This window comes from Chaetomium fimeti, assembly GCF_033439085.1.
Source record: "Chaetomium fimeti strain CBS 168.71 chromosome Unknown B0H64scaffold_6, whole genome shotgun sequence".
Classification (NCBI taxonomy): Eukaryota; Fungi; Ascomycota; class Sordariomycetes; order Sordariales; family Chaetomiaceae; genus Chaetomium; species Chaetomium fimeti.
The window spans coordinates 2,881,378-2,894,421 of NW_026944334.1; the positions used below are offsets into that span (position 1 = coordinate 2,881,378).

General features: G+C 56.0%; 5 protein-coding genes across 5 annotated transcripts; 2 read left to right on the top strand and 3 right to left on the bottom strand.

Annotated features, from left to right (window-relative positions):
* Positions 1–1,499: 1,499 nt before the first annotated feature.
* On the top strand, positions 1,500–2,070 carry B0H64DRAFT_376610 (uncharacterized protein; the record flags this gene model as incomplete). Its single annotated transcript, XM_062802488.1, has 2 exons — positions 1,500–1,812; positions 2,054–2,070. The coding sequence occupies 2 exons, from the start codon at positions 1,500–1,502 to the stop codon at positions 2,068–2,070; spliced, it is 330 nt and encodes a 109-aa protein (XP_062657258.1).
* A 732-nt stretch (positions 2,071–2,802) lies between these two features.
* B0H64DRAFT_219271 (6-phosphofructo-2-kinase-domain-containing protein) lies at positions 2,803–4,599 on the bottom strand. Its single transcript, XM_062799556.1, has 4 exons — positions 4,323–4,599; positions 3,664–4,253; positions 3,493–3,606; positions 2,803–3,370 (listed from the first exon to the last, which is right to left on the bottom strand). The coding sequence occupies exons 1-4, from the start codon at positions 4,426–4,428 to the stop codon at positions 2,849–2,851; spliced, it is 1,332 nt and encodes a 443-aa protein (XP_062657259.1). The 5' UTR covers positions 4,429–4,599; the 3' UTR covers positions 2,803–2,848.
* Positions 4,600–6,275: 1,676 nt separating this feature from the next.
* B0H64DRAFT_327065 (uncharacterized protein) lies at positions 6,276–6,913 on the bottom strand (the record flags this gene model as incomplete). Its single annotated transcript, XM_062800765.1, has 2 exons — positions 6,276–6,581; positions 6,650–6,913. 2 exons carry the CDS (start codon positions 6,911–6,913, stop codon positions 6,276–6,278), a joined length of 570 nt encoding a protein of 189 aa, XP_062657260.1.
* Positions 6,914–8,702: 1,789 nt separating this feature from the next.
* Positions 8,703–10,639, top strand: B0H64DRAFT_444986 (P-loop containing nucleoside triphosphate hydrolase protein; the record flags this gene model as incomplete). Its single annotated transcript, XM_062806819.1, has 4 exons — positions 8,703–9,345; positions 9,402–9,500; positions 9,562–10,451; positions 10,511–10,639. 4 exons carry the CDS (start codon positions 8,703–8,705, stop codon positions 10,637–10,639), a joined length of 1,761 nt encoding a protein of 586 aa, XP_062657261.1.
* Positions 10,640–11,383: 744 nt separating this feature from the next.
* B0H64DRAFT_346489 (aspartic peptidase domain-containing protein) lies at positions 11,384–12,994 on the bottom strand (the record flags this gene model as incomplete). Its single annotated transcript, XM_062801335.1, has 3 exons — positions 11,384–11,829; positions 11,887–12,034; positions 12,089–12,994. The coding sequence occupies 3 exons, from the start codon at positions 12,992–12,994 to the stop codon at positions 11,516–11,518; spliced, it is 1,368 nt and encodes a 455-aa protein (XP_062657262.1). The 3' UTR covers positions 11,384–11,515.
* Between the last annotated feature and the right edge of the window lie 50 nt (positions 12,995–13,044).

Consider the following 13,044-nt stretch of genomic DNA (forward strand, 5'->3'; position numbering starts at 1 on the left):
CACTGGCGTCAATAGGTACCTGACGACATTGGGGTTGCGTTGGGTAAAGGAGGAGTGCTGGCCGGTCAAAAATCGACGACGGGCGAAGTGAGGTCGGGCGGGCACATGGCGGGGCAGGTCACGTCGCTGTTGTGCGGACCGGGATGTTGTTAATGCGGAGCCGAAATCCACACTTCACCTTACCCCCCACGCAACACCAAACCCGCGACTGCTCAAAACACAAGGCAAAAGTCTCGTGTAATTAGAGAGTGGGCTGAGTAACTAGGTAGGTAGTCTGAAGCAGAGGTTCTGAGTGTCTGGCTAGAGCACCTCTTCAGGCTGGGAGTGACACGTGGTTGGTCCAAGTGCGGAGGCCGCCGACGGATTCACTGCAGCAATGCTTGAGATGTTCTATGGCTGAGAGTAGGATCTCGTGCCTACAAGAAATTTGTCGTTAACTTGAATTCTCAAAGGCTCATCCGATGAATCGGGATCCGTTCCGTTCATATTTTTCTGCACCTGGTCACATTTGCTCTACACAGCCCCATGATACCTGACCCGGGCCGAATGAGGGGAGGGGTGTTGCAGACTGGCAGTTCGCGGCACCCACGGCTACCTACCTAGGTAGCAATAAGGTAGGTAGCAATATTCAGAAGAAAACAACAATCGAAGAGGCGGACAACAAGGCTCGTTTACACTCCGAGTCCCGTTCTGTACCGAACCTCTTCCATGTAAATAATCCCGTGGCTGGCCCGATAGCTACCAGGTAATTAGATATCAGAAGGGAGGCAAAACTCATTCGGGGTAACCCTTCCCGTACGAAGTCGCCCGGTCGAACCATGCCGACATTCGAGTCGTCTGTGTCCCTGCCGAATGCCAAACCCATGGTCCCTCCCCGGAAGTTCAAACCAGCCGTCAGCGTAACCCACATGCAGAAATCCCCCAATGTCCTGGGCCGAGCTCGTCAAGGGAGTCGGAATATTTCGCGAGCCAGCATACTCTGGCAGCATCACGTTCTGTGCTGGGGCCTCCAACCTCCCCGTTGGGGGCCCGACAACACACGCAAATGGTAGCAAGGCGAATGTATGCCCAACATCATGATTGGGCTTGGGCGATTTGAAAATCAAGGGATTGGGGCTGTGCCTGAGCCAAGGCGGGTAAATGAACTTGGAAGGCATAGCGTTAATTCAAAGAGACGTCAAACTATCAACTCCGGGGTAGCTGTTGATGATGCAAGGATGCCAAAGGTGCGGTGTCGTGGGTATCCTTCGAGACCCGTTATGCCTTGAGTGCTCAGCCTCCAATATGAGCTCGCTTGGTCCCCCATGAACATCACCACTTGCCCTAATAGACCTAGCTAGGGAGGTACCTTTCCGTTCTTATTAAGACCGCTCTCTCCATCCACCACAACGAGCTATAAAACATCAGGAGCCGCCATAGTTTCTTGTTTATCTCCAACATCAACACCAAAACCAAACTCATACCCTCTCAAACACCACAGCCAGACACCACCGCCCACCATGTCTACAGGCAGTGCCACCCTCGAGTGCCTCCCCAACGGCGAGATCCCTTTGAAGAGTGCCTTCGGCGACCTGATCCCCCACGGCATCCCCCTTATCATCGTACCGGGCAACGACACCGAGGCTCGCTATATGACCGAGTGCTGCGAGCCAAACGAGGTCAATCTCGTCATCGACTGCTACATGTGGTGCAAGATCCCCGACCGCTACATCAAGGACGGCGAAAGCCCCGCGTTCAACACCGATATGCAGCAGTGCATCCTTGACAATGGTTACCCTGTAAACGATACCTCGAACCTGCAGACTCGGTCTGGTGAGGAGAGTGGCGCCGGCCGAGTCATGGGTCGGATGGGGGTGATGGGGCTGGGCGTTTGGGGTTTGTTGATTGCAGGATTCCTCAGTCTTTGAGTGTGTAGCGGACCGATCGAATTATGAGTTGTTGTGAAGGGGAGAAAGGGGGGAGGCCGGGGGGGGGGGGGGGGGGGGGGGTTGTATCTTAGACAGTATGAGTGTAAATGGAACTGTCGTACTCGCTTGCCTGATGTGCCACAAAGCAAAAGACGAAGAGTGAAGGGAGTGACGGGTGCAACTCGGTGCAAATGGCGTTATGTTATTCCTCTGTGGACCATCCCAACTAAGCAACTAAGCTTCTTGAGCCCTGAAGACCTAAACCTAGAACCAACAATCAAAAGTTTGAGATCAGCGAGTAACCACAAGTCTCCTATCAAGCAAGAATGACCAGTGGCTGGATTTGCTGCTGCCTGCGAGCTCACCGAGGAGAGACTCACACACGAGCCCGGCATACGGCAATGTTGGCTTGGTTCCAGTCAAGAAACCATCCAAATTATACTGCTCCTAGCCGTGCAGGTGTTTTGAAGGTATGCAATACTTTCATGCTGAATGCTGCGGAACGGTATCACTGAGCGAAACGGTTCCCGGCCTTGGGGGTTCGATAGCGTAAAAGAGGTGAACCACAATGGTGTTGACAACTGTTCCCTACGAACGGCGTCATTGCGTTGGTCAAGGCCAACCCCTTCCCTTTCCCATTTAACACAGCCTCTCATTCCTCCGTATGGTATGTATCGTAGCGAGACCTCAATTTCGCGCCCAATGCCAGCGCAAGGCTCAAAGCCAACGCTGGCGCCCAACCGTAAACTCCATTCCGAGGGTCGTCCAGCCTTCAACCCTGGGATTTTCCACGTCACCATCACCATCCCAAAAGTATGCAGTCCGCTTAATGGTTCTACGCCCGCCGTAGAAAAAACAAAACACACAAGTCTAGAGATGCTGAAAAAAGCAATGCGACATACTGTCCCCGGTGCCCAGGTCCAAAACCCGAGCCCAGAATCTCAGATACCACCCTCCGGGGCGGGATCCTCGTGTTTCGCCGTGCTGCCCTTGCCGCGCCAGGTGCTGACGGCCTTAATGTTGGCACGATAAGTCTGCAGCTCGGTGCCGTAAGCGCGCGGCGTCAGTTTCATCAAGGTGTGGAGGGGCACGGGCACCCAGGGGCTGTCTTCCTGCGTTTTCTGCATGAAGTAGGCGTAGATGCAGCGGATAACGGCCTGGTGCGAGATGATGAGTATGTCCTCGCTGCGCTCGAGTTCCATGATGATGGGCTCGAGGCGGATGACCACGTCGCGGTAGCTCTCACCGCCACGGTACCGATAGTTGTACTTGTCCTCGTCGCGGGCCTGGAAATCCTCGGGATACTGGTCCGCGATCTCCTGGTACGTCATGCCGTCGCACACCCCGGCGTCAAGCTCGTCTAGCGCCTTCCACTGGAGCTGGTTGTAGTGTTTCGGCAGGTGGCGGGCTGTGGCGATGGTCCGTTTCAGTGTCGAGGTCCAGACCGTCAATGGACGGTCGCTCTGCGTGTTGTTAGTTGGGGTTATGCAGGCGGACGGCACATGGCACGCCAAAACCACCGAGACCAGGGGTTCGGAGGCCCGGCTTGGCACACGGAGCCAAGACTTTTTTGATGGGCACTTACACCAACAGACTCGCGGACCAACTCGGGAAGTTTGAGGGCGTACTCTTCGCCGCGGTGTGAGAGTGTTGCGTCACCGCCAATGCGGCCGTCCAGATTGAACATTGACTCGCCATGCTAGAGAGAACAAGGTCAGCGCGGTCTTGGAGGAACGGGGCGGCCGCCGGTGCTTACGCGAGACAGCCAGACGGAACGTGGGCGGATGTGGAGGTTCATGAGGAAGTAGACGACGCGGCTCTGAAGGTAGTCCTGGATGCGGTTGATGAAGACCTTCTTGCCCACGTTCATGATCTTGAGATATGTCAAGTGGTCCTCATCCTTGTCGTCGTTGATCGATTTGTATACCTTCTCGTAGTTGCGGATGCGTTCCCGGAAGTCCAGCGCGGCCTTCTCAGGGTCCTGGCCCACGTAGTCCGGAGAGGTGGCTTTAACATCGCGGATGTTGGCCATGACTAGTTCTTCGTCGTCGCATTTAGACTCGACGAAGATGACCTCGATTCCCTCGCTCGAGATCCGCTCGAGCACCCATTTCCGCCTCTCTTTGGTGCTATTGGTGGCATCCAGGATCGCGACAACCCCGCCGCTCTTGAACCACTTGAGCATGTCTGCCACGGCGGCATTGGCAGCCGCGCGGCGCTGGCGCTCGCCCTCGGCATTATTGGTGTCGAAGAAGTCGGCGGACGGATGGGGAGCGTTCTCACGGCGATAGTTGCCTACGTTGAAGGTTGCCGCCGGGACCGATAGCCACTTTAGGTATCGCTGGGCTGGAAAGAGGAGCACGGTCAGCGGCCGGGACGAAAGGGGGAGGGGCTGTCAACCAACGGCGATCTCACCTCTCTGTGCGATGTAGCTTTTGCCTCGGGCTGGGAGCCCGACCATGACGACGCAAATCCGCGTGTCCTCGGGCATGATGCCGAGGCCGTTAATCTTTGGAGCCATCTCTGCTGAGTGATAGCCGTTGTAGCAGCGTTCTGGAGGCGGACGAGGACGGAATAGATGGTCGAGACATGTAGCAGCTTAATTGGGACCGAGGAATGGCAGAGAGTCAGCGTGGTAGGCGTGGAGAGCTCGCAGTGGTTGATCGCGTGAGCGCTTCGTGGGGCGCCGTGTGCGGGTCGAGCGTAACAGTGACGATGGTGGGTTGGGAAAGGAGCTTCCCCGGCTTGCGACGCCACCTTGCGTTGCTGTCGTGGTCGACGCAACAAGGTGTAGTCGGGGACAATAGGCTACGTCTCTATTGCGGGAAAGGGCTTGGGAAAGGGCGGCGGAGTGATTTGAAGAATGACGGAGACGATACACAGGAAAAAGACAATCCTGGCGAGTAAAGTTGCACGAAGCCCTGGCGAGCTTCATCAATCGCATCGGGAATCCCAGGGCGGCATATCTCGGGCGGTCCAGCGGGCGGCACCCTGGTCCCTTGGCGCAGAGTCCTGCCTTTTCAGCGCAGCCTGGCATCCTGGCTCACGCCTGGCCAACAGCTCTTTGGTCCCAGGCCACTTTCCCTCCGAACTGACCCGAAACGCAGACAAAAGCGGGGCCTTGCAGGCTGGGATTGAGTGCCCGTGATGTGACGGGTTTTCTCTCCCAGAACACCAAGGTACCTGACCGCCATCTCCCGCTCTCACCCCTTCAATCCATCCTTACTCTGGCGCTCGTTCAGACTTTCTCCTCAAGACGAAAGACTGTTCTTGGGGATAAGATGGAACCCGCGTGTTGAGTTAGGTGATACTTGGGCCGTGCACGCTATCGGCTGGAATCGGGAGGTGGCCGGACTGCTAGCCGGCGGGAACATGCACCTTGGTGGCAGTCCCGGGCCATCCATACTGGGCACCAGGGCAGGTCTCGGCAGTCTCTGAGCACTGAGTGCCAAGCTGGCCTTGTGTTCAGGTGACCAGCAGAGTGTGCGCTGCCCCTGGGGAAAGTGCCGGATCCCACGTAAACATTGTTTCTTCTGTCGAAACAGTGGGGTGAAACTCTCGGGAAACCGTCTCTGGCAACCCGGCAAGAGCACACCTCAAGTCTTTGCCTCCCATAAGTGAGACCTGAACATCTGCAAACCTTTTTCCTCATTGCCCGATTCTTGCAGGTTAAACACGTGGGAACCCTTGCTTGCCTGTGATCGACCAGGGACGCGATGATACTCAACTGAATTTCAAGCCAAGCTTGTCCGGAACGCAAAAGGTTCTCGATCCCCGGCTCCCGCTGGAGCCAAGGTCATTGCGTGGGCCTCGATCGCCCTACTGGTGGGGTTCCAGGTCTCTCGAGAAGGGTGGGGGTCGGGTTCTCTGGTGGGGGGACGGGAACGGCCGAGGTTGAGGGTGAACTTGGACCAGCCCAGCCTGAGGTAAAAGTAAGAAAGAAAAAAAAAAAAAAGGAAAAAAAAAGGGAGAGTCGAAGTCTAGCAAGAGAGTGCCGTGGTTTTAGCTAGGGTTGCGCGATAACTACCGTGATCCTGTTGACTTGTTTGGTGGTGGTGGACAGCGTGTGGGGCGGGCATACTCGGTTGCGGAGAGCCCCCTGACAATGACGGTGATAAAGATTAATATGGCGATATCAGCCTGAAGGTACGCGAAGGTGAGGCTCTTCTGATGCAATGCAACAACTGCCATCCCAATTTCCGATTCATCAACTTCAAAGCTACATGTTTGACCTTCACTGTGACAAGATGCCGTTGCTTTCCATGCGACTCGAGCACGATCCAAAGAAACCGACAGCCTTGAAATACCAAGCAACGGACCAAGCGCACCTAAGAACTCTCAGGAAAAGCCGTCCTTCGAAGCATATCCTCAGCACACATCAAACGTCGGCAAGCCCTCTCCCGCGTAGGTGAAGCCGGCATTCCACTGCGGAGCATCCTCGCCCACAATCGTGCCCGCCTGGCCATTCTCGACACACAAAGCATCGACTGTATCGAGCTGGCCGCCAATGAAGATGGTTGTGGTGCTCAGAGTCTCGCAGAGGGAGCAGAAAAAGGCCTGACACGTCCCGAAGGAGTAGACGAGGCACGAGTTTGCCGCGATGATGAACTCGTCGTCGGTCGATAGGACTTGGTCGACAATAACCTTGCAGTCGGCGGTGGCGGGGCTTGGGTTCTGGTAAAGGTTAGTCGACGCCAGGGACGGGTATTTACTGAAGAGATGGGAAATCCCAATGTCCTTACGGGGTTTGTGCACTCGAAGAAATCGCTCGCTTGGGGGACACCACGCCGTTGCAGACCCGGTACTCTCGTAAGCAGGGCCTTGGAGCGCTGTTCGGTAGGGGCACCGATCGAGGTTCTGTACTCTAGAGTTCGCACCTCCACGGCTGCGAGCTTCTCGGGCCTTGGAGCCCGGTTCCGCAGACGGGCCGTACGTTCTTCGGAGACGGAGGACTTGAATGCCATGGCGGCGCCCAAGAGAGAAGTGAGGGCGATGATGAACTTCATGGTGAGGTATTTCCGCTGGGGAGGGTGAGAGTAAATGTGAAGAAGGCGTTGGGCTGACTGCGTGTGTAGAACCGAGAGAGGCTTGGGGATGCTGCTGTTGACCAAGACACAGGAGAGGACAGCGGGCGGTCTTATATGCCTTTTCTCCTCGCTTCCTTCCGCACCTTCTCCCTTTGGTCACCATTCATATGTCCAGTCAGGCCACAGCCATAGATTGCCACGAGCAAGGGCCTTTGACTCTGCCCCATCCTTTTGCGAGCGGCGGTGACGTCGAGATTGCCGACTGAGCCAGGGCTTCGGATTGATCAAGGAATAAATGAAGGTCAGCTTGGGCGACCTCATCCCATCACCCTGGCATGCAGAATCATGCTGCCTTGCCATCCGAACCTCACCAATGAAGAGAAGCTCGTGACGGCGGCGATGCTACATGGCTCGGGCTAGGCCGTGTCTGTGCCTCAGAAGGATACCACCAGAATGCAGAGCGAAGGGAACAAGTCATGCCGGGTTGCCCGGCCCAAGATTTTGAGGGGGGGGGGGGGGGCACAGGATGGGATGCAAGCAGGGGAGGGGGGTAGTCGGCACATCGAAAGACCCTACTCGAAAACTCTCAACCGCCGACCTGAACACAACCCAGCGGCTCGGGTGTTTGGGGATCGAGGACCTAGGACACATCCGCCTCACCCACAGACACTATCCGGCTCTCGAGCCCCAAGACCCAATTCGCCGTCGTTCCATCACCATCGAGACACTGATCATCCCATCAACCCCGATGGTGGAGAGCATCAAAACGGCGAGATTCAGAGAGAAGACACGGCAACGCAGTCAACTTGACGTGCGGCTATTTTTAAACCAGGCCCAAATTGAACCGGGGCCATCGATCGAAGTAATGCAGATGGCGACGGTGGTTCCCGGTGCACCAGCAGAGGGATCAGCAGCAGTCGAGCATCTGTCCCAGGTTCGGTAAGAAGCGAGCGCGGAGCCGAACCCAGCTCTGGGGGTCGAGGCGGATAGCCCTTTCGGCAAGAGGGGAGGGCTGATGCGTTGCCTTGATACCACCTTGAGAGAGGGGAACCACCGTGTTGAGCACGAAGGAACTGCCCAAAAGCAACTGGGCTGACCACTTGGCGGAGGCAACGGGGGCGGCAGGAAATTGATTTGGAGTCCGGGCCCGGGGTTTGAAGGACCCCCGCGAGGCTTCCTCACCATGATGACATGGTGGGCGTGACACTAAACTCTGGGGTTGACGCTTCAACGGTACCGATTCGAGAAGGTAGCGAGGAATTTCCGCGTTTGGCGAAGGGCTTGGGGCACGAGCGGTGCAACCCGCGTGGTTTTAAAGATGTCCAATTAATGAAGCCGCTGCAGCTAATGCAACTGTGTCGAAGCGCCCGGGTCAGCGAGGTCGGAGTGGCTCGGGCATTTTGGTTTCCGACTCGAGATGCCACCTGGGGGTGAGCAATTGATTGACCCCAGCTTCTGAACCAGGTTGGTGGATGCGTGCCAAGGCAGTTCGACGGCACGGGGGCTTATGTAATAGATTTTCCGAAGACATCCTGCACGGCGGGCGGGCATGGACCTCCCGCCCTTGTACACCCCGCCGGAAACTGGCAAAACATTTCACCGACTCCTTCGATTTGGAGGTTCGCTCAGGTCGCCAAGGCGGGACGACAGGGGGCTGCTTCCCATTCTTCCCACTCACTATCAGCCGCCCGATAAGCTCAGTGCAAGAAAAAAAAACCGGTGCAAAGCACGCCGCAATCCGACCAGACCGTCCTGCACAACCACCAAAATGGCTCCCGATCTCAGCAAAAAGAGGAAATTCAAGGATAGCAAGGGCTCCAAGTCCGAGCGCGTTGTCGCTGCTTCCTCAAAGACCAAAAAGTTGAAGAGGGCCCCGACCCCAGAAGCCAGCGACGCCGAGAGCGACAACAACAGCGACCACGAGATCGACAACGAGGAGCTCGAGGCGGAAGTTGCCACCTCGGCGCAGGACGACTCTGAGGACGACGAACAGGCCGAAGGGGGTGCGGACGGTTCAGGGACCCAAGATAGGTTGACAGGATTGGATGGCGCGACAAATGGGGACGGCTCCTTGCTTGGCCCCTCGGTGTCGACAGAGGCCCAGGCGTTCTCTGAGCTCAACCTCTCCGACAAGACCATGAAGTCAATCGACGAAATGGGATTCACAAAAATGACCGAGATCCAACGGCGAGGCATCCCGCCTCTCCTCGCGGGTAAGGATGTGCTGGGGGCGGCCAAAACTGGGTCTGGAAAGACGCTTGCCTTCCTCATTCCCGCCATCGAGATGCTCAACTCCCTCCGGTTCAAGCCGCGGAACGGCACTGGCGTCATCGTTGTCACGCCCACGCGCGAACTGGCGCTGCAGATCTTCGGCGTTGCGCGCGAGCTGATGAAGAACCACTCTCAGACTTGTGAGTTGCAGTCCGTACACTGTCCCATCGGAACTCTTGCTAATTTGGTGTCGCAGATGGGGTGGTCATCGGAGGTGCGAATATCAGAGCGGAGGCAGATAAACTAGGAAAGGGAGTGAACCTTCTGATCGCCACGCCCGGCAGGCTCCTCGATCGTAAGTCTCGTGTGTTGCTTTCCTACTCGATCGGCAGCTACTGACAATTACTTCTCGATAGATCTCCGAAATACCACCTTCGTCTTCAAAAACCTGAAGTCCCTGATCATCGATGAGGCCGACCGGATTCTGGAAGTTGGTTTCGAGGACGAAATGCGCCAGATCGTCAAAATTCTCCCCAAGGAAAATCGCCAAACCATGCTCTTCTCGGCTACACAGACAACAAAAGTTGAGGACCTTGCGAGAATCTCACTCCGGCCTGGGCCGTTGTACATCAATGTCGACGAGGAGAAGCAGTTCAGCACAGTCGAAGGGCTCGACCAGGGATACGTCGTCGTCGATGCCGACAAGCGCTTTCTTTTGCTATTCTCGTTCCTCAAGAAGATGGCCAAGAAGAAGATCATTGTCTTCTTTTCGTCCTGCAACTCGGTCAAATACTACAGCGAACTTCTACAATACATCGATCTGCAGGTCCTCGACTTGCATGGAAAGCAAAAGCAGCAAAAACGGACCAACACCTTCTTTGAGTTCTGCAACGCCAAGCAGGGGACTCTCATCTGCACCGACGTTGCCGCTCGCGGCCTCGATATTCCTCAAGTTGACTGGATTGTCCAATTCGACCCCCCAGATGACCCCCGCGATTACATCCACCGTGTCGGTCGGACGGCCAGGGGCAACAACACTAAAGGGCGGTCGTTGTTGTTCCTGCAGCCGTGTGAGCTCGGCTTCCTGGCTCACCTCAAGGCTGCCAAGGTCCCCGTCGTCGAGTACGACTTCCCTAAAAACAAGATCCTGAACGTGCAGTCACAGCTGGAGAAGCTCATTGGGAGCAACTACTATCTCAACCAGAGTGCTAAGGACGGCTACCGGTCTTACCTCCACGCGTATGCCTCCCACAGCCTCCGCAGCGTTTTTGATGTTCAAAAGCTGGACATGGTGAAGGTGGCCAAGGTAAGAAGCCTTTTCCGCGCTTCAGCGCTGGCGGGCGACCTAACTAACGGCGTATACAGGGTTTCGGCTTTTCTACGCCGCCCCGAGTTGACATCACTCTGGGGGCAGGTATGAGCCGGGACAAGAAGCCTCAGGCCAGGAGAGCGTATGGCAGCCAGCCAAGACAGGGCGGCCATCAGCGCAGGTAGCCTCGTAATGCATGGCTAGAGGCATGATGGGCAGCAGGTTTCGGTTCCGCACGGGTTTTGTCATCACGGAGTTGAGGCGTGGAATGAAACAAAATTCGCATACCCTAGGAGCGGCTGTGTTGGCTGGGTGGATCTCTCTGCTCGTCATTCACCTCGCCCCTTATTTCTAAACTTACAATTTTCCAGACTCCGGTCCATGTAATGCCGTGCATAGTACCCGATCAGATATGGATTCATCAACACGATCGGTGCCGAACTGATATCCGCCCACCGTGAATGCGCTACCACCAACGTCAACGAGAGATTGCATCATATATTCAGTAGTCTTACCGTGCCCTTGGATCCCTCGGGGATATTGTTTCTGCTCATCGCTGGGAAGGCTACGCGAATTAAGCACTGCACCTACGGCCTCCCCCCCTTGGCTTCTTCGCTTGCGAGGGGTCACCGCCGCGGTTCTTCCGAGCGGTCCAACATTGGAATGATAAGCTGTTAAGAGGAAGTTTGGAGCGAGTTCTCAAAATTGAAACACCAGCAGGGTATAAGGGGTTAGGGGTTAGAGTTGGCAGTCTGGCTGGGGTGGAAATAGTTCACATCAAGTCCCCCTTCTGCGCAGGCTCCAGGAGATGCCTCCCATCACAAAGTGAAGATTTAGCAAGGACAGCACACCACTGTGGTTATAAAGAGAAGACCTCGGGGACAATGCCGTAGTACTCTAAATCTTGAGCTAGTGCGTCCCCATATTCCCTAGAGCTACCGAGCAAGCGTCCACATCGACAAATGATCCTCTACACCGACACCTCTTAATGGTAAATGGTGGTCATAACAAACATGGAACTGAGCAAGATCGAAACGAGCTTCCCTCCAGGCGTCACACCATCAGTAGTGCTGGCGAGGAATGAAGCGCATCTTGGCCTGGCCAACGTCAAAGACGACCAAGGCGTTCTGCATAAACGCGTCGCCAAGGATGTAGGGGCCTGAACCTCCGTCTGCAATGGCAGTCATGCAGAGTCCAGTCAGCGGGTCCACCAATGTACGGTAAAGAAGATCCACGGGGCTGATGTTGAACTTGGTGCCATCGAGCAGCACGGCAACCTGGGGTATGTTGGCGTCACACGAAGTGAAGTAAGCACCGTACATCCACAAGTAGACGGCGGGTGGGTCGAATGATGCGTTGATGGCATCGGCGAGACCTGAGATAGGCGGTTAGCTCCCCTCACCGATAAGGTAAGATCTGGTAAACCACGTACCCGACGGGAGGTAGTTGAGCGTTGTGCCGCTGTCAACTATGTATGGGATCTTTTTGGTGTTGGTGTTCTGGTCGAAATACCAACCGTCCGGAATGATCGTGTAGAAAGAGTATTGGTAGGAAGTTTCGGGGATCGCAATCACACTGGTCTGTTACCGTGTCAACGTTGGTGCATTCCGCGCCCAGCCAGGGAGAGCACTTACGATTATCATGTCCAGAACTGCGGTCCGAGTCATGTCCAAACCACTGGCCGGAGCAACTCCACCAAAAGCGAGCATGCCACTGGATGCGTTGCGATCAATGGCGATGCTGAAAATGGGATCAACCAGTCCCTGGTTGACCATGCTGGTGAAGAGAGGCGAATACTGCACCTGCCTGCCAAACTCGTGACCCTCACCATCACCAAGGTAAGCGTTGGTAAGGGCCGGGAATGCAAGGCCCATCAGGCCGCTTGTCTGGTTGTTGCCATACCAGTACGTGGTATTGGCCAAACACACCTGTTGCTGCTTGACCGTGATGCCGCCGACCGTGACGTCCGAGAAACCCATGGGGCCGGTGACGATCTCGCCGTCGCCATACTGAATGTACATGTGCGACTCCGGGTCGGTCAAGCCGTATTGGAAAGTTTCTGGGTACGTCTCACCGAAGCCGCAGATCTCTTGGGGCAGAAACTCGCCGGAGTAGTCGATGCAGTGGAAGTTCTTCTGGACGGCCCATGTGTCGGAACTTCCAGTGTCGATGATAAGCGACATTCGGTGTCCGTTGAACAGGGAATCGACGGCATATTGGGTTCCGTACGCAGAGGTAGTAGTGATGTTCTCGTACCCGGCCCCGCCAACCAGGCGTTGATGGGCACCGAGGATCGCAGCAGCCGACCTGGGATTGATCTTGGTGGCGCGGCCCGCGTGGACTGGGCGCAGCTGCTGGACGTGTTGGCTTGCCTTGGTAATCTTGGTGGAAGACGACCACGGATGGGTGCCCTTGGCAATCTTGTAGCTGATGCCGGGCGGAGCATCTTTGAAGGCCTCGGCATGGCGCTGAGTGGCGGCACCGGCAGCCACAGACGCAGCAGCGAGGGCGCCGTAGAGAACCCGTGCAGCCGTCACCATTGTAATTCAATGACTGGAGGAACTGGAATCGGTTGAAGTGGGAGCTGTAG